The sequence below is a fragment of the Neopelma chrysocephalum genome, unplaced genomic scaffold (assembly GCF_003984885.1).
Source record: "Neopelma chrysocephalum unplaced genomic scaffold, ASM398488v2 Primary Assembly neopelma1_97037, whole genome shotgun sequence".
Lineage (NCBI taxonomy): Eukaryota > Metazoa > Chordata > Aves > Passeriformes > Pipridae > Neopelma > Neopelma chrysocephalum.
The window spans coordinates 34,016-50,372 of record NW_020925679.1 but is presented as its reverse complement, the minus strand read 5'-3'; the positions used below and the strand labels follow the sequence as shown (position 1 = coordinate 50,372).

General features: G+C 69.2%; 3 protein-coding genes across 4 annotated transcripts; all 3 read left to right on the top strand.

The window, feature by feature from the left end:
* Positions 1-920: 920 nt before the first annotated feature.
* On the top strand, positions 921-6,648 carry LMBR1L (limb development membrane protein 1 like). Of its 2 annotated transcripts, none has more exons than XM_027671204.1 (17): positions 921-1,067; positions 2,576-2,660; positions 2,927-2,963; positions 3,114-3,253; positions 3,351-3,454; positions 3,524-3,650; positions 3,769-3,837; positions 4,068-4,132; positions 4,274-4,349; positions 4,460-4,543; positions 4,761-4,837; positions 4,921-4,998; positions 5,091-5,164; positions 5,269-5,359; positions 5,568-5,634; positions 5,742-5,903; positions 5,989-6,648. In XM_027671204.1, exons 1-17 carry the CDS (start codon positions 996-998, stop codon positions 6,045-6,047), a joined length of 1,467 nt encoding a protein of 488 aa, XP_027527005.1. In that variant the 5' UTR covers positions 921-995; the 3' UTR covers positions 6,048-6,648. The 2 variants fall into 2 exon arrangements, with proteins under 2 accessions (XP_027527005.1, XP_027527006.1); XM_027671205.1 differs by lacking the exon at positions 921-1,067 and adding an exon at positions 2,418-2,435.
* A 1,038-nt stretch (positions 6,649-7,686) lies between these two features.
* Positions 7,687-12,865, top strand: DHH (desert hedgehog signaling molecule). The gene is made up of 3 exons (XM_027671206.1): positions 7,687-8,918; positions 10,400-10,661; positions 11,296-12,865. Exons 1-3 carry the CDS (start codon positions 8,607-8,609, stop codon positions 11,961-11,963), a joined length of 1,242 nt encoding a protein of 413 aa, XP_027527007.1. The 5' UTR covers positions 7,687-8,606; the 3' UTR covers positions 11,964-12,865.
* A 575-nt stretch (positions 12,866-13,440) lies between these two features.
* On the top strand, positions 13,441-14,980 carry LOC113961134 (GTPase RhebL1-like; the record flags this gene model as incomplete). Its single annotated transcript, XM_027671201.1, has 6 exons — positions 13,441-13,480; positions 13,784-13,855; positions 14,090-14,157; positions 14,240-14,589; positions 14,646-14,727; positions 14,806-14,980. Coding segments are annotated over 6 exons (702 nt in total), but the record flags the coding sequence as incomplete, so codon positions are not given.
* Between the last annotated feature and the right edge of the window lie 1,377 nt (positions 14,981-16,357).

Genomic DNA, 16,357 nt, shown 5'->3' with positions numbered 1-16,357 from the left:
GTTCTCAGAGGCTCGAGAGGATATGGCTGCCCTGGAGAAGGATTACGAGGAGGTGGGGGTGGATTCTGTGGAAGGGGAGGGAGAGGAGGAAGGGGAGGAATACTGAACGCTGGGTTCCTTCTGTCGCTGTCGCATGTTCACAAAATGTCCGCTTCAAACACTTGAGCTTCCTTGTGCACTGGGTGCGTTTTGGGGTGTGCTGTCCTTTCTGATGTGATCATGCAGATTTTCCATGTGTCTGTGAATAAAAGGCTTTAAGAGAAGCTCCAGTGTGTCGGATACAAACCCTCTGTGTCAGCGCCTGCTCTCGCCTGGGCCGGCTGGCCCCGTCCCATGGGAACAGACTGTCCCTATTGTCTGTGCCCAGTGAAGCGGCTGGCATGGCTCTGCCCTTGCCCGAGCTGGCACTGGCCACCCCTTCGCCTGCTCTCCTCCCTGGGGGGTGAAGCCCCCCCATCACTGGGTGCTACAGTTTGGGGGTCACCCTGGGTGCTGCCAAGCTCCTCCTTGAGAAGGGGGTGCCCTGCCCCGCCCCTGCCCGGTGCCCCCAGCGCTGGGGAGCCCTACCCTTCTCCCCCTGGGCCCCTGCGGGATTAACCCACCCGGGATTATCCGTGTCCCGGGATTAACTCCATCCCTGCTCTTAATCCCGGGGGGGGTTTCTCTGGGGGCCGCTGCCCCGTGGGAGCGGCCAGCGGGCGCTCAGCCTATCAGCGCGTGGCGCACCGCCCGCCCGCCAATGAGCGGCGCTTCATTCAGGGCCCGGAGCCAATGGGAGGCGGGGGGCGGGGCCGCCCGGGCCCGTTCATCCCGGCCGAGCGGATACATTGTAGCGGGGCCCGGCCCGGGGGGGCGGGGCCGAGGGGGGGCGTGGCCGGACACCCCCGGGCTCCGAGCGGCGCTTCCCGGCGGCACCGGAGCCTCTGTCCCGGAACGGCGGCACCGGAGCGTCTGTTCCGGCCCCTCTGGCCCGGCCCGGCCATGCTGGCCGCAGTATGGCCCCTCTGGAGCAGGACGCGCTGGCCCTGCGGCAGCAGCTCTTCCACGAGAGGGTCCGCGAGTGCATCGTGAGTGCCCACCCGGGGGTCGCGGTGAGGGGCGGCGGGTGGGGGAAGGAGCCCGGTGTGGGGAGGAGGGGGCTGGGAGCTCGCAGCCCCCCGAGGGAGGGCTGGGAACGCCGGCGGCAGCTGCGGGGCCCGGCTGTGGCGGTGCCCCACGCCCGGTCCTTATCGGTGCCAGGGCCGCGGCGGCCGCGTGTGCCCCGCAGATAGCGGGGTCCCGGGGCTGAGCCCTGCTGAGCCCCCGCCTCGAACCCTCTGCCAGCCCCGGCAGTCCCGGCTGGGGTCCTGCTGTGCTGGGGGGGCCAGGGGTCCTGGGTACTGGGCTGTGCCAGGCCAGCCCTGTGCCAGGCTTGTGGCTCTGTCCCTGTCCCCAACAGCTCGATGTCAGTAAGAAGGGGCCCTGCAGAGCCCCCCCAACCCTTGGGCCCTGGTGAGGGAGGCAGATGGGTCTGCTTCTCTGTTCCTGCTGCCACAGGCTCAGGGATGATGATGACCTGGGTGTCCTGATCCTGGCATCTCCCAAGGATCTTCAGGATGCTGCGTGCAGGGTGACCAGGGGGGCTGTGACCAGTAGTGCCAGGGCCATCTTGCCAAAGCCAAATTCAGTGCCTAGAGGGAGGACCTGGTGGCCAAAGCCCAACATCTCTGCCCTGGGTCTCACAGACCTCCATCCTGGGGAGCCACATCTCACCCAGGAGCCCCTTGCTCGGCATGACCAGTGTGGAGCCCACTCTGCCCGACTTCCCCACGTGCAGGAGGTGCTGGGGGTCCCTCAGCCAGGCAGAGCATTGTGCTTTGGGGTACAGCCCACGTCAGGAGGGGGCCTGCGATCTGAGCCCCTTCTCTGGGTGGAAGCAGGAGCAGAAGGACCCGCTGGGCGCTGCCCTTCGGGGGGTCCAGGGCTGGGCCAGCTCTGGGGGCAGATCCTGGGGACCCTCAGCCAACCAAATCCCCCCAGGCCGGGCAGGAGGGAGGTGCCTCGGCTCCTCCTGTGCCAAGGTGGAGGGTTCGGGTGACCTTTCCCCGCCCTGCCGCGTCCCCGGCGGGATGAAAGGTCGCCGTGTTCCCTGCACATCATCTGCTCCGGCGTGACCTCGGCGTTCCGGCGGGGGCGGGAGGGACTCCACAGCCGGGAGGGACTCCACAGCCGGCCTTGCCCCCTCAGTCAAGGCTGTTCCCGTGGCTCTGCCGGGTGCCGGTGCCAGCAGAGCGAGGGCTGTGGGATCGGGAGATTCAGGGGTGTCCCACGGGGTCTCATCTCCAGCTCTGCCAGCACAGGCTGACCCAGAGCTGCTCCGTGGGTCCTCAGCCCCCCGGCCTGGGTGCTCTGGCAGTCTGCGGGCACCTATGGCACGGATGGGGCTGAGCACACAGGTGGGGTGTAACCAGGGCCAGGAGTGGAAAAACAAATAGGGTGGAGTAGATGGGCCCTGGGGCATCGCCCGGGGTAGGAGCTGGGGTAGGAGCGCTGCCCTCCGGGCCTGCCTGCACTTCCCATGCTCCTCTGCCTGCAGATCTGTGCCCTGCTCTTTGCCAGCCTCTACATCCTCTGCCACTTCATCATAACCCACTTCAAGAAGCACACGGACTTCACAGCAGGTAGGAGCTACCAGAGCTGGGCAGCCCTTGGCAGCCACATTCAGCCTCCCCAGGGTTGTTTCTCCCCCGGTTTCAGCCTCTCCGGTCCCGCCACAGCCGGGTTTCCGTGACACCAGTCCCTGCAGGGCACCCACCAGCTGCCCCAGGGGACAGCAGAGCCCAGTTCCCCAGGGGGGGGTTCTGTTCAGAGCAGAGGGAGGTTGAGGAGGGAGCTCCAGGCAGCTCTGCCTCCTCCAGCCCCTTGGTTTGGCATTTTGTCCCCGCAGTGCACGATGACGAGGATGCTGCTGTCAACAGGATTGCGTAAGTTCCCGTCTGTCCTTTCCCTGAAACTCTGCCCCTTCCTCAGCCGGGACACCGTGTCCCGTGGGTGCTGCTGACCCTGGGTGGCACAGCTGGGCTGTGACACCCCTAGAGGCCCTGACCCCGAGGTGACACTGGTCCCTCTGGCAGGTTGGGGCTCTGCACCTTCACCCTGGCCGTGGCACTGGGCGCCGTCCTCCTCCTGCCCTTCTCCATCATCAGCAACGAGGTGCTGCTCTCCTTCCCCCACAACTACTACATCCAGTGGCTCAACGGGTCCCTTGTCCACGGTGGGTGCACGGGGTGACCCTGTGAGTGCCTCGAGGGCTGTGGGTCAGGCTTCACCCCCCCCTGGGGGCTCATCCCACGCTGCTCCCCCTCCTCCAGGCCTCTGGAACTTGATCTTCCTCTTCTCCAACCTGTCCCTCGTGTTCCTCATGCCCTTCGCCTACTTCTTCACCGAGTCGGAGGGGTTTGCAGGATCCAAGAAGGTGGGTGGTCCTGTGGATGTGCCCCCTGTGCCCCCCATCCTTGGCTCCACACTGACCCCACTCCTGCAGGGCATCATGGCCAGGGTGTACGAGACCTCGGTGGTGCTGCTGCTGCTGACACTGCTGGTGCTGGGCATGGTCTGGGTGGCCTCTGCCATCGTGGGCAACGACGCTGCCAGTCGCCAGTCACTCTATGGTGGGTGCTGCTGGGGTGCCCTGGGCTCTCCCAGCTCCGGCGGGGCAGGATCAGGCCCTGGCACTGAATGGGACAAGGGGTGCCTGGTGCCACTGGCCTGATTCTGCCATCTCCACAGACCTCTGGGAATATTACCTGCCCTACCTCTACTCCTGCATCTCCCTCTTTGGTGTGCTGCTTCTGCTGTGTAAGTCGTTGGATGCCCCCCAAGGTGCCCTGGCCCCAGTGGCCCATCCTGCACTGGGTGTGGGTCCCCTGGGGTGCCCAGCTGGGAGAAGGGGGTGCTCCCTCCAAATGGGGTCTGGAGGAGGTCGCTGTGCAGGGCTGAGCCCCCAGCCCTACCCAGGACCCTTCTAGGGGTGCTGGGAGGGGTAGGATGCTGGGGCACCCCCCGTTCAGCCTCTCCTCCCACCGCAGTGTGCACCCCCTTCGGCCTCTCCACCATGTTCACCGTCACGGGGCAGCTGCTGGTGAAACCCCGGGTAAGGAGGTGTCCCCTCCCCGATCCCGCTGCCCCAGCCTGGGTGTGACTGTCCCCAGGGCTGCCTGCTCTCCCACCCTGGGCACGGGGAGCCATCCATGCCCCCTCACTGGCTGCTCACGGGCTCCTCACCCATCCCCAGCTCCTGGAAGACCTGGACGAGCAGTTGAGCTGCACGAGGTTCGAGGAAGCTGCCGTATCCCGCAGGATCCGCTCCGGTGGGTGCCCAGCACGGGAAGGGGGAGCACAGGGTGGATTGGGAGGTCCCTGTGCCCCACCATGAGAGCATTCAGCCCCCCTGAGCCCCTCGGTGTGTCCTCCCTGGCAGGCAAAGCTTCCTGCTGGCTGAACCTGGACATGGAGCTGCTGCGGGAGCAGTTCTTTGCCATCCGGAGCAAGAGGCGGAAGCTGGGTGAGGAGCCCGGGGGGGAAAACTGGGATACCTGGATTCCTTCCAGCTTGGCACTGGGAGCACTGGGTCCCCGGCAGCCTGTGCCCCATGGAGGAAGGGGGATGGGAAATTGGGTGGGGGCTGTTACCCCCTGTCCTGGCACTTTGGGGCCTCCTCAGTCTCCTGCCCCGGGGTGGGGGCTCTTCTCCCCTCTCACCTGGGCACATCCCCCCCCCAGAGCTGCGGCACCGAGCGTCGCCCTGGCAGAGGAACCTGGGCTACCCCCTGGCCATGCTGGGCCTCCTGGCGCTGACGGTGAGTGGCCCTTGGCACCCAGGGGGAGTTGGGGGTCGCCCCTGTCCCCTCCACTGCCCTCACTCCCTCCCTGCTCCTCCCAGGGCATTTCTGTGCTCATCGTCTGCTTCCACGTCCTGGAGCTGCTGCTGGACGATGCCGCGATGCCACGGGGCATCCAGGTACCCGGGCAGGGGGATGGGGCAGTGTGGGGTCGTGTCCCTCGCTGGTCTGGGGACTGTTCCCCCCAACCTGCCCCCTCCTCTCCCCGCAGGACGCGTCCCTGGGCCAGGTCTCCTTCTCCATCTTCGGTTCCTTCGGAGCTGCCCTGCAGGTCGTCCTCATCTTGTATCCTTCCAGCGGGCACTTGTGTCCCCAGCGAGGTCCCTTTTGTCCCCAACACTGTCCCCGGGGCCATCCCACCCTGTTTTCCTCCTTAACACCCCCCACAGCTACCTGATGGTCTCCTCTGTCGTGGGCTTCTACAGCTCCCCCCTCTTCACCCGCCTGCTCCCGGAGCGACAGGACACCCCCCTCACCAAGGTGGGAGCTCCGGGCTGGGGTTGGGGGGCTCCTGGGCTCCCTTTGATGTGCAGGACCCCCAGTGGTGTCCTCATGTGAGGGGACAAAGCATCCCAGTGCTGGGAAGGACCCCGGTGGTTCTCCAGCATTTGGAGAGCCCCTTCCCCAGCCTGGGGGGGTCCCTGCGGCAGCACTGCCCCCCCCCCCAAACCCTCCTTCCTCTCCTCAGATCATCGGGAACTGTGTCTCCCTGCTGGTGCTCAGCTCGGCACTGCCCGTGTTCTCCAGGACACTGGGTGAGCCCCTGGAGGGATTGGGGTGACCCTGGGACAGGGGTGTCCCCGGGACAGGGGTGTCCCCAGAGTTGGGGTGCCCTGACCGGTGTCCCACACCCCTGTTGCAGGGATCACCCGTTTTGACCTCCTGGGGGATTTTGGCCGCTTCAACTGGTTGGGGAACTTTTACATCGTCTTCCTCTACAACATGGGCTTTGCGGGGCTCACCACGCTGTGCCTCGTGAAAAGGGTCTCCTGGGCCGTGCAGGCCGAGCTCATCCGTGCCCTCGGTGAGGAAGGGGCTGTGGGGACACGGCGGTGGGTGCTGGGGTGTCCCCTGTGCCCCTCCAGCTCTCACACTCTCCCTCTGCCCAGGTCTGCACAAGCTGCCCCTGCCCGTGACGTGCCGCCGGCCCCTCGTCAAGTCCTGCTGAGGCTGGGGACAGCGACACGTCCCCCCAGCCAGGGTGGCCCACCAGCCACAGAGCTGGCACCGATGGCACCTGGTGCTTCAGGGACATCGGGGCCACCCAGGGAGAGCCAAGACCCCACAGGAGGGGGGGACACCCCCCGAGCTCTGTCTCAGCCCGTTGCGCTACTGAGCCTTGGCCTTGAGCCACGTCCCTGTCACCCCCCCAGGGGTGTGGGGGGTCCCCGAGGCTGTGCTGGCTGCAGCCCCCCCGTCCTGTTTACATACCTCATGTGAGAGTGGCTGGGCCCCTTCCCCTCCAGGCTGCTCCATGGGGTCTGGTTGGGTTTTAAATGTCCCCCCACCCCAGGGACTGTTCTGACACTATGGGGGCGGCCCCGTGTCCCCCCTGCCCACAGTCACTCCACAGCTCGTCCCCACGTCACTCTGGGGCTGCAGGGGGGCACTGGTTGTCCCCCACCCCACCCCGAGGCCTTTGGGATCCCTAACAGGGGTGCAGAGGACAAGCCCCTCTCTCTGGCAGCTTGGTGTGATGAGTCTGTTAGTTCTCTGTTACCTCGGAACTTGTTTGGAGCAATAAATAGTGTCTCTTTTTTATATAAAAATATCTGAATCTGGGGGTTTTATTCCCTCCGAGGGCAGGGCCGAGTATGGGGGGGGGCAGGGGCGGGGTGTCCCTGCCCGGGGGGTCACAGTGCTGCCCTCCCCTTCCCTGGGGCCCATAATTAACCCTCTTCCTGGCTGGGGTTAACGAGGTTTTTCCAGGGAGGGCCACAGGTGAGGACAACTCCCTGCCCGCTGCCCGGGGCTGAGGGACCCCGAGGGTGTTGGGGGGCTCTGGGCAGCTTTGGGGTACGGGCAGGGGGGTCTCAGCTGCCCCCAGTGTGGGGCACGGGGTGAGCTCCAGCCCCTGGGATGGGGGGGTCCTGCAGCCAGAGCGGAAACTGCCCTGAGAGCCGGCCCCCCACCCATCCTGCCCCGGCTGGGGCCGAGCCAGGCCCGACCCCCCCAGGCAGGGGTGGGGGGCCCGGACCCCCCCTCGCCCCCCCCCCCCGGGCTGGGGCCGAGCAGGAAGCGCAGGAAACCTGGTTTATATTGCAGGAAATGAGGCCATCGGTGCCCGCGATTTCCCCGCAATCTGCTCCCCTCCCAGTCACCCCGGGCTGGCACCGGGGCTGCGGGGGGACTGCGGGGGGGGGGGGCGGGACCCCCTCGACCCGCTCCCAACGCTCCACCGCCCCGCTGCTGCCTCCTGCCCTCGCCGAGACCCCCGGCACCCTTGGGTGCTTCGCTGGGAGCTCTGGGGGTGCTGGGCGGGGGGACACGGCCCCAGCCCCGGGGGAAGCCCGGTCCCGGGGGTGTCCCGTTCCTGGAGGCGCCGGTGTGCCCGGTGGAGCCCGGTGGCAGCCCCGGAGCAGCCCGGTGCCAGCCTCGGGGGTGCCTCCATCCCCACCGGAGCCCGGTCCCGGTGCCGGGGTGTCCCGGTCCCGGGGCGCGGAGGGGCCGGGGCAGGGCAGCCCGGCGGGGGCGGCCCCGGGGGATGTGGCCGCCGCTGCCGCCGCTCCCGGGGGCCGGGTCCGAGGCGGGGCCCGACGGGGCTGCCCAGCGCCGGAGCCGAGCGGCCGCGGTGGGGGCAGCCCGGCCGGGGCGGCTGCGGGCGGCGCACGGTGCCAACCAGGGCAGCCGGTACCGGGGACTGGGACAGGAGTGGGGACCGGGACCGGGACCGGGGGTCGGACCGAACAGAGGGGACCGGGGTAGCGCCAGGGAGCCCGGGAGCAGCGCTGTGCCAAGGGGACGGAGCAGGTGCCGATACCGGCGGCGCAGCGTTAGGATAACGAGTGCCCTCAGTGCCAGGGGCAGCGGGAGAAGAGGGATCGGGACGGGGAGAGGGGGGTGTCCCCGGTCCCGACAGGCGGTGACAGGAGAGGGTAGAGGTCCCAGGACCAGAATCGCGGCGTTAGGACCGGGATAAGGGGGGGTCACGGTCCCGGAGCGCAGTGTGGGGAGTGGGTAGAGGAGCCGGTACTGGAGCGTGGGATTCAGACGGGAAGGGAGAGTGAGATCGGGGAGCGGGGTCAGGTCCCAGAGTCGGTCCCGGGGCAGCGCCAGGAGCCGGGTGCCCGGTGCCAGTTCCGGGGCAGTGCCCGGAGGGAAGTGTCGGTGTCTGGTGCCGGTGCCCGGTACGAGGGCTTCTCCCGAGGCTCGGGCTGTGTCGGGGACACCCCGGGACCGAGGTGCAGCGCCAGGCGAGGGGGTGCCGGGTCCGTGGGCACGGAATCGGCGGCGGGGGGGCCATCCCGGTGCCCGGGCGCTGCGCTCCGAGTGGGTGGCGGCACCGGCGAGAGGGCGCGGGTGGGGGGAACAGTCGTCCCGGGCGGCCGCGGATCCCGCAGCGACGACGGGACCGTGGGTGTGAGAAGGAAACGGTGCCGACCCGCCCCTGGCACCGCGACCCTCTAAAAGCCCCGGGGCCGCCACACCGGGACCATGCCCGCCCCGGCCGCCCGTGCCCCCGGCGACTGAGCGGGGCCCGCGGAGGCAGCGGGGCCCGGCGGGCGGGATGCCCCGGTGGAGGCCGCTCGCCCTCGTCCTGCTCGTCCTCGCCGCCTGCCTGCTGGCCGCGCCGGTGCTGGGCTGCGGCCCGGGCCGGGGCCCGGTGGGGCGGCGGCGGCTGGGGCGGCGGCAGCTCTCGCCGCTGCTCTACAAGCAGTTCGTGCCCAACGTGCCCGAGCAGACCCTGGGGGCGAGCGGGAAGGCGGAGGGCAAAGTGCTGCGGGGCTCGGAGCGCTTCAGGGACCTGGTGCCCAACTACAACCCCGACATCATCTTCAAGGACGAGGAGAACACGGGGGCGGATCGGCTCATGACCGAGGTGGGGGCTGCGCCCGGCCTGGCCCGGCCTCGCTCCCGGGGGCGCGGGGGCGGCGGGGGGAGCGGGCGGGAGCGCAGCGACTTTCGCAGGGGCGCACGGACCGTCCCCGGCCGGCACCGACCATCCCGGGGCTCACAGAGCCTCCCGTGTGGCACCGACCCTTCCCGGGCGCACGGAGCCTCCCGGGGCGCAGGGTCCCCTCCGGGGCCGCCCGGTGCCTCTCCCCGGTCCCCTGCTCCCTTCCCCGGCCCTTGGCGGCGGCGCGGCGGCACCGGATCCCTGGGACGGGGCGGTCCCGCCGCGTTGGGCATTCAGGACCGTCGGGGATTAACGGAGCGGCACCGTGGGCACGGGGGACCGGCGGCTCCTCTCCCCCAGCGCCGCCGGGCCCCGGCCCCGGGGCGGCTCAGCACGGAACGGGCAGCCTCGGTAGCCGTCTCCCCGGATGGGGCTCCGGGGTGGCGGGAGCCCGGGACGCGCCGCGCCCCGTCGGGATGCTCACGGTTGCCATGGTGAGGGGCGGCTCCGCGGTCGCCATGGCGACGGGGGATGCTGCGAGCGGTCCACGCGGCGCCGGCAGCTCCCGGGAGCCGGGGCGGAGAAGGCGGCGGGGCCGGGGCGGCGGGGCCCGGCGGAGCCGCGGGAGCGGAGCCGGCCCGGGGTGCGGGCGGCTGAAAGGGCCCTTTGTGGCCGCGGCGGCATTCCCGGGGCCTGAGGTCAGCGCCGGGCTGGAAGGCGCCTATTGTGGCCGGGCCGGGCCGGGCCGGGCCGGGCGCATTCCTGCCCCCCCGGCCCGGCCGCCCCGGGCCCGCGCCCCGCGCTCCCGCCCCCGCGGCCCCGCGCTCCCGGGAGCCGCTTTGTGGGACGGGGCAGAGGGGGGGGGGCACCGTGGCACCGAGGGACGCTGTGACCTCACCGACTGCGGGGGGGCATCGGGGGCAACTCCGACCCCGTGTCGGTGCTGTCACTGCTGATGGGGAGAGGGATCCCGGAGCCACCGGGACCCCCCGCTGTCCCCCTCAGCCCGGACCCGGGTCTGGTTCAGGGTTAGCCGCACCCTCAGCTCTGCCCCACAGCCCCCCCCCGCCGGGTTAATCAGTCACGGCCGTGGCCGCGGGGAAGGTGACTCTGGGGAAGGTCCTGGTCCCCGTCCCGGTCCCCTGCCCGTTCTGCCCGGCTGCCCCAGCTCCACCACGGGACCCCGGGGCACGTTAACGTTCAACCTGCGCCCAGTTTGGGGGGGGCAGCTTGGCCATGACCCTCTCTACGCCCCGGGGGGGACACCCCATCTGCCCCCACCAGCGGCCCCTTTGGGCTCCCTCCAAGGCCCTGTGTGGGGTCCCTCTGTCCCTGTGGGGTCCCTCTGTCCCTGTGGGGTCCCTCTGTCCCTGTGGGGTCCCTCTCTGTCAGTCCCTGCGAGGGGGTGCTGGGTGCTGTGGAGGCATTGGGGGTGACGCCAGTGCTGGTGTCCCCCCCCCCAGCGCTGCAAGGAGCGGGTGAACTCTCTGGCCATCGCCGTGATGAACATGTGGCCGGGGGTGAAGCTGCGGGTGACGGAGGGCTGGGACGAGGACGGGCACCACCTCCCCGACTCGCTGCACTACGAGGGCCGGGCGCTGGACATCACCACGTCCGACCGGGACCGCCACAAGTACGGCATGCTGGCCCGCCTGGCCGTCGAGGCCGGCTTCGACTGGGTCTACTACGAGTCCAAGGCGCACATCCACGTCTCTGTCAAAGCAGGTACCGCACAGAAGGGGCTGCCACCGGGATGGGGGGCTGCCATCTGCATGAGCATCCCAGCCTGCAGCCCCACAGCCCCCTCTTGGCCTCCCAGATGCACGTGTGATGCAGCCCTGCTCCAGTTGGTGTCGGTCCCCAGCGGGTTCAGCCGGTGTCTGGCCCCAGCCCAGCTCACCCTGGTCTTTCTGGCCACTAGATTGGCAAACCCCACACTTTCCCCTCCAAATTTTGGCTGGATGGAGCCACCCTCGTGGCTCAGCTCTCAGTGAGAGGAACAGCAATACAGCCCCCCACCCCCTACAGTTCCCAGCCCCACGCACCCCAGCCCTGCACCCTCCCAGCCCCCAGCAGTTCCCATCCGGTCCAGAAGTGACAATCGACAGAAAGTGAAAGTGGCCGTAAATGTCACCGTGCCAGCCCCGAACAAAGGGCAGCAGTGCGGGGGCGGACAAAGGGGCCCTGCAGCCCCAGGAGCCGCAGCAGGAACCGGGCTGGGGGGGCTTCGGAAAATACCAGCTTTGTTCCGGGGGTGCTTTGGGGACCCGGGGGCGGCCGTTTCCCCTCTGGAGGTGGCGGCCCGGTGGAGGTGGTGGCCGGCGGGGGGGACACCCACGGCCTTTCTCCACCCTCGCAGACAACTCGCTGGCCATCCGCACCGGCGGCTGCTTCCCCGGCCACGCCACCGTGACGCTGCAGAGCGGCGAGCGCCGGGGCCTGGCCGACCTGCGCCGGGGCGACTGGGTGCTGGGCGCCGAGCCGGGCGGGCGCCTGGTGCCCACCGAGGTGCTGCTCTTCCTCGACCGGGACCCGGGCCGGCGCGCCTCCTTCGTGGCCATCGAGACGGCCGGCCCGGCGCGCCGGCTGCTCCTCACCCCGTCCCACCTGGTCTTCGCCGCCCGCGGGGCCGCCAACGGCTCGGCCGCCTTCCTGCCCGTCTTCGCCCGCCGCGTGCGCCCCGGCGACGCCGTGCTGGCCCACGGGGCCGGCGGGAGGGGGCTGCGCCCCGCGCGGGTGCTGAGGGTCTCGCGGGAGGACGGCGTGGGGGTCTTCGCCCCGCTCACCTCCCGCGGGACCCTGCTGGTCAACGGGGTGCTGGCGTCCTGCTACGCCGTCCTGGAGAGCCACCGCTGGGCCCACCGCGCCTTCGCCCCGCTGCGCCTCTTCCACGGGCTCCTCTCGCTGCTGCCCGCCCGCGCCCAGGCGGCCAACGGGACGGTGCCCGAGGTGGGCATGCACTGGTACTCCCGCCTGCTCTACCGGCTGGCCGGGGGCGTGCTGGGCCACGAGGCCCTGCAGCTCTAGGGGTGCCCGTTTCCCCCCCGGTCGCCGCACTGCGGGCGATGCCGCGCGCTGGAAGCGAGAGGGCTCCGGCCCTGGGCACCCCTCGGGCCCAGGGAGGAGGGATGGGGGCACCCCCAGCCAAGCGGGGAGGTTGGGGGTCTCTGGGCTCAGCGCTGCCCCAGGGAGTGGGGTGGTAGGGGTGGGATCCATGGGATGGGGTGTCACGGGGTGTCACGGGGTGTCACAGGGTGGCTCAGCCCTGTCCTGTGTCCTGGACCCCCACCCAGCCCTGTCCCCGTGCCCCAGACCCCCGTGTGCTCCCCTGGTATTTATTGCTTTATTAACCACTGCTGGGGCTGGGGCTGGTGTCTGTTAGGCACCACCAGACCCCATCCCAGGGCCAAATCCAGCCGGGGGGGTGGCTAAATAGCTCAACACTGAGCACTTGGCAGCAGTTCCTGCCTGTCCTCCACCTCTGGGTCTGTCCCTGGCACTCCCCAGGGTGGCTGGACTGGGTGTCTGCTATGGGGAGGGGGTGCCTGCCATGGGCACAGGCATCTCGTGCCAGGCCTGGCTCTAACTGTGCTAACTGCTAACCCGCCCTGCTTGAGAGTTTTATTTTTCTATTTATAAATGGTAATATAAATGTCCCCCACGCCCACCTGCCCTGGCAGCGGGGCTCACCCCGTGGGGCAGGAGGGCAGCCTGCTTTTAACCACTTCTGTTTAAAAACCAAAAGAAATACTGCTATTTAATTGTTCGGGGAAATAAAGAGATTCTACGGGCCCTGTGGAGCTGTGGCTGGGAGTGGGGGCTGCACAGTCCTAGGCTGGAGGTCCAGAGGGGTTGGAGTTGACTATGCCAGGGGGCTGGGGGTCCCTAGGGCTGGAGTTGTGCCTCCTGAGTGGCTGGGGTATCCCCAGGGCTGGATGCTTGGGGGCCTGGGGGTCCTTAGGATTGAAGTCAGGCATCCTGAGGGGCTGGGGTATCCTCAGGGGGGCTGGGGGTCACTGAGGCTGGGGTCGGACATCCCGGGGAGCTGGAGTATCCCTGGGGCACTGAGGGTCCTGGGGCTGGGGGAGGCCGGGATGGGGATCTCGGGGATCAGGATGTGGATGCGGGCATTCCCGGGGGTCCCCGGGCCGGAGCAAGTTGGGGGGGACAGGAAGGGGTCACTAAGTCCCCCCTTATCCCCCCCCGCTCAGGTGCGCGGTCACCACGTGGCCGCGGCCGTTCCCTCCGTTTTCATGAATGGAGCCCCGGCGGGCACCGCGCCTGCGCCGCGGGCTCGCCCCGCCCCCTCCGCCGCGGTTCGGCCAATGGGAGCGGGGGGCGGGGCCGTGTTGTGGTCACGTGCGGCCGCCGGTGTAGTGGCGGCGGCTCCGCCCCCTCCCGGCGCGGGCGGGCGGGTTTTTATTGCGCCGTTTGCCGCGCCCGCCCGCGCCGGCACCGCAAAGTGCTCATCATCCTCATCATCATCCTCATCATCATCCTCATCCTCATCATCATCCTCATCATCCTCGGCCCCCGCGCCCTGGGTCAGTGCGGGGGGCTCGGCATCGGGGGTCCTGCCCTCCGGGGAGCGCGGCTGCCCCCACTGGGGGTTACTGCGCACGGGGGGGGCTGTGCCAGGGGGTTCAGCACCAAGTGGTGTTTCCCCCCCAAGTGGGGGCTGTGGGGCCGTGCCCAGTTTAGACACCCCCCCCTTGGGACCCTCCGTCACGTCGTGTGCCCTAGAGCCCCCCGGGGGGTGGAGTTCCTGTCCCTCGGTCTGGCCACGTCCCCTGGCCCGCGGTGATGCTGGGACCCCCCAGCCCTGTTGTTTCCCCCCACCCCTCCAGGTAAACCCTCCCTGGCCCACCAGTTCGTGGAGGGGAAGTTCGTGGAGTCCTACGAGCCCACGGTGGAGAGCAGTAAGTCCCACGCGTGGAGGGGGTGCAGGGGGCTGCCCGCCCGGGGTCCCCCTTCCTGCTGCCCCTGTGGGGCCACGGTGATGAGGAACAGACGTGTCCCCACTTCTGGGGGGGTTGTGCCCCAAAACCTTGTGATAGGGGGGCTGAGATGGCCCTGGAGTGGTGTAGAGGTGGATCTGAGCCCCGGGGCATGGTGCAGGGGTGCCAGGCAGCTCCCCTAAGCTGGTGCCACCCCCTACAACAAGGTGGTGATGGTGGGCAAGGATGACTTCCAGCTGCAGCTGGTGGGCACGGCTGGGCAGGTCACGCTGGGGCAGGTCAGGGGGGTTTGGGGGTGGCTGTTGCCCCCCCTGTCACCCCCAAGCCACCCCTGCCACCACCCAGGATGAACACGCCATCCTGCCCCACTCCTTCATCATCAGCATCCACGGCTACGTCCTGGTGTGCTCGGTGACCTCCCTGCGGAGTTGGGGGATCCCCAGGGCTGGGGATGGGTCCCCTGGGAGGGGGGGGACCCCCAAGCTGGGGGAAAGTGCCTGGAGGTCCCCTTGCCCCCACAACTTCCAGGTGGTGAAGACCCTCCACAACAAGCTGTACGAGAGCCGGGGGGAAGACTTGGTAGGTGCTGTCCCTTGTGGGGAGGGGGGAATCAGGGGACAGGGCCCCCACCCTCCCCATGCCCGCAGCGTGCCCGTGGTGCTGCTGGGGAACAAGTCAGACCTGGCCCTGCAGAGGTAAGGGGGGCTCAGGGGGTCCCATCCTGCCCGCCCTCTGCTGTGTCTCCAAGCAGGGAAGTGAGGACAGATGAAGGGAAGAAGTTGGCGGAGTCGTGGGGGGCCTTTTTCCTTGAGTCCTCGGCCAGGGAGAGCCAGGTAGGGCGGATGGACACCCCCCCCGGGGGTGGGAGCAGTGTCCTGGCGGGGCTGGGGCTGATGCTTCCTCGTCCCCAGGTGACCCAGGGGATCTTCATGAAGATCATCGAGGACATCGACCGGGTGGACAATTCCTACGGCAGATCCAGCGGCTGCTGCCTGATGTGACGCCCCCAGGACGGGGCACGACCCCCTGGATGGGGCAGGACCCCCCCCAGGACCTTCGCCCAGCCCTTGGCAGTGGCTTTGGGGGTCCCACTGTGGTTTGGGACCCCTCACTTTGCACAGGCTGTGGAGCTCCCGGGGGGGGCTGGGAGCGGGGTGGGGGTCCTGTCCCAGCCAGGAGCCCCCCGGCCCGTTGCTGCTGTCCCCCCCCACACACCCAAGGACACGTCGGGGCTGCTCCTGCTCCGGGAGCCGGGGCTGAATGCGGGTGTTGTTCCCGGCCGTGCCGGACCCGTGGGAGTCAGGGCTGGAACAATTAAACGTTGTTTTGTCTGTGAACCCCTGGACTGGGGGGAGCTGTTCCTGGCTGGAGGGGGGGGGATGAGGCAGCATGTGGGGCTCCCCCCAACACCCCAGCATTGGGGTGCCTTCCAACCCTGGATGTGCTGTGGGGCTGAGCCCCCCACCATGGGCCTGAGCACCCCAGAGCCATCACCGGGACCCTGGGGGGGCTCTGCAGCCCCCGTTCCCCCCATTTCTCTCCCCCCGAGATCTGCAGCTTGGGCTGGGTGAGTGAGGGGGGGCCTGGCTGCGGTTCCCCCTGTGGGTTATCTCCACCTAGTTGGGCTAATTACTGCAAATTACCCAATTACGGTGGTAGAGAGGAACAGGAGCTGGTGGGGAGGGAAGTGGGGTGTTGGGGTGCAGGGGGGGTTCTCTCTGCCCCCACAGCCAGTGTTGGGGTGTTGGGGCTGGGGTGATACAGCCTGGGGGCTGGTGGGGGGCTGCAACCCCGAGTAGCCCCCCCAGATCTCTGGGCCTGGGGGTTTGGGCTCCTGGGGGGGGGTCCTGGGTCCCTCTGGGGCTCTCATGGCCCTACCAGGGGTCCCAGGGTGAGGGTCCCTGCCTGTGACCGAGGGGGCTGATGTGCCCCTTGCATGGGGGGCACCGGCCCGTGTCCTGCCCAGGGTTTGGGGTCCACGGGGGTCGAGGGGGGTGCGTGTGCATGACCGTGACTGCCCGGTACCGGGTGGCACCGTGGGCACTGGAGAGGGGCCGCGGCTCAGCAGCAGCGCGCGGTGACCGTGAGGAGGGGACCAGGACCGGACATTGCAGCTGCTCCGGGGATCCCTCTCCCGGCGGCTTCCACGGGGGACCCTGAGACAGGGCACAAACTGCTGCTGTCCCGGAGACACCGGGAGGCCCCGGCCCCGGTGCCGGTGGCTGCTCCGGGGATCCTGCGACCGCCGGTCCCCGCCTCATGGGGAGGGAGTTACACTCTCCGGTGCCAGTCTCGGAGAGTCCTCTCTCTCTCTCTCTCTCTCTCCGTTCCACCCTCGTGTCCTTCCCCGGATCCCGGAGCCCTCCCCGGTGCCGGTGCCGGTGCCGGTGCCGGTGCCGGTGCCGGTGCCGGTGCCGGGAGGAGGAGGAGGAGGAGGAGGAGGAGGAGGAGGAGGAGGGGGGG

Bases quoted from the DNA above. Each gene is read 5' to 3' on its own strand.
- LMBR1L (XM_027671204.1), top strand. From the start codon at position 996: ATGGCCCCTCTGGAGCAGGACGCGCTGGCCCTGCGGCAGCAGCTCTTC. The intron at 2,964-3,113 runs GTAAGTTCCCGT...TCCCTCTGGCAG, and splicing joins GCTGCTGTCAACAGGATTGC to GTTGGGGCTCTGCACCTTCA. The intron at 5,360-5,567 runs GTGGGAGCTCCG...TCCTCTCCTCAG, and splicing joins AGGACACCCCCCTCACCAAG to ATCATCGGGAACTGTGTCTC.
- DHH (XM_027671206.1), top strand. From the start codon at position 8,607: ATGCCCCGGTGGAGGCCGCTCGCCCTCGTCCTGCTCGTCCTCGCCGCC. The intron at 8,919-10,399 runs GTGGGGGCTGCG...CCCCCCCCCCAG, and splicing joins CGGATCGGCTCATGACCGAG to CGCTGCAAGGAGCGGGTGAA. The intron at 10,662-11,295 runs GTACCGCACAGA...CCACCCTCGCAG, and splicing joins CCACGTCTCTGTCAAAGCAG to ACAACTCGCTGGCCATCCGC.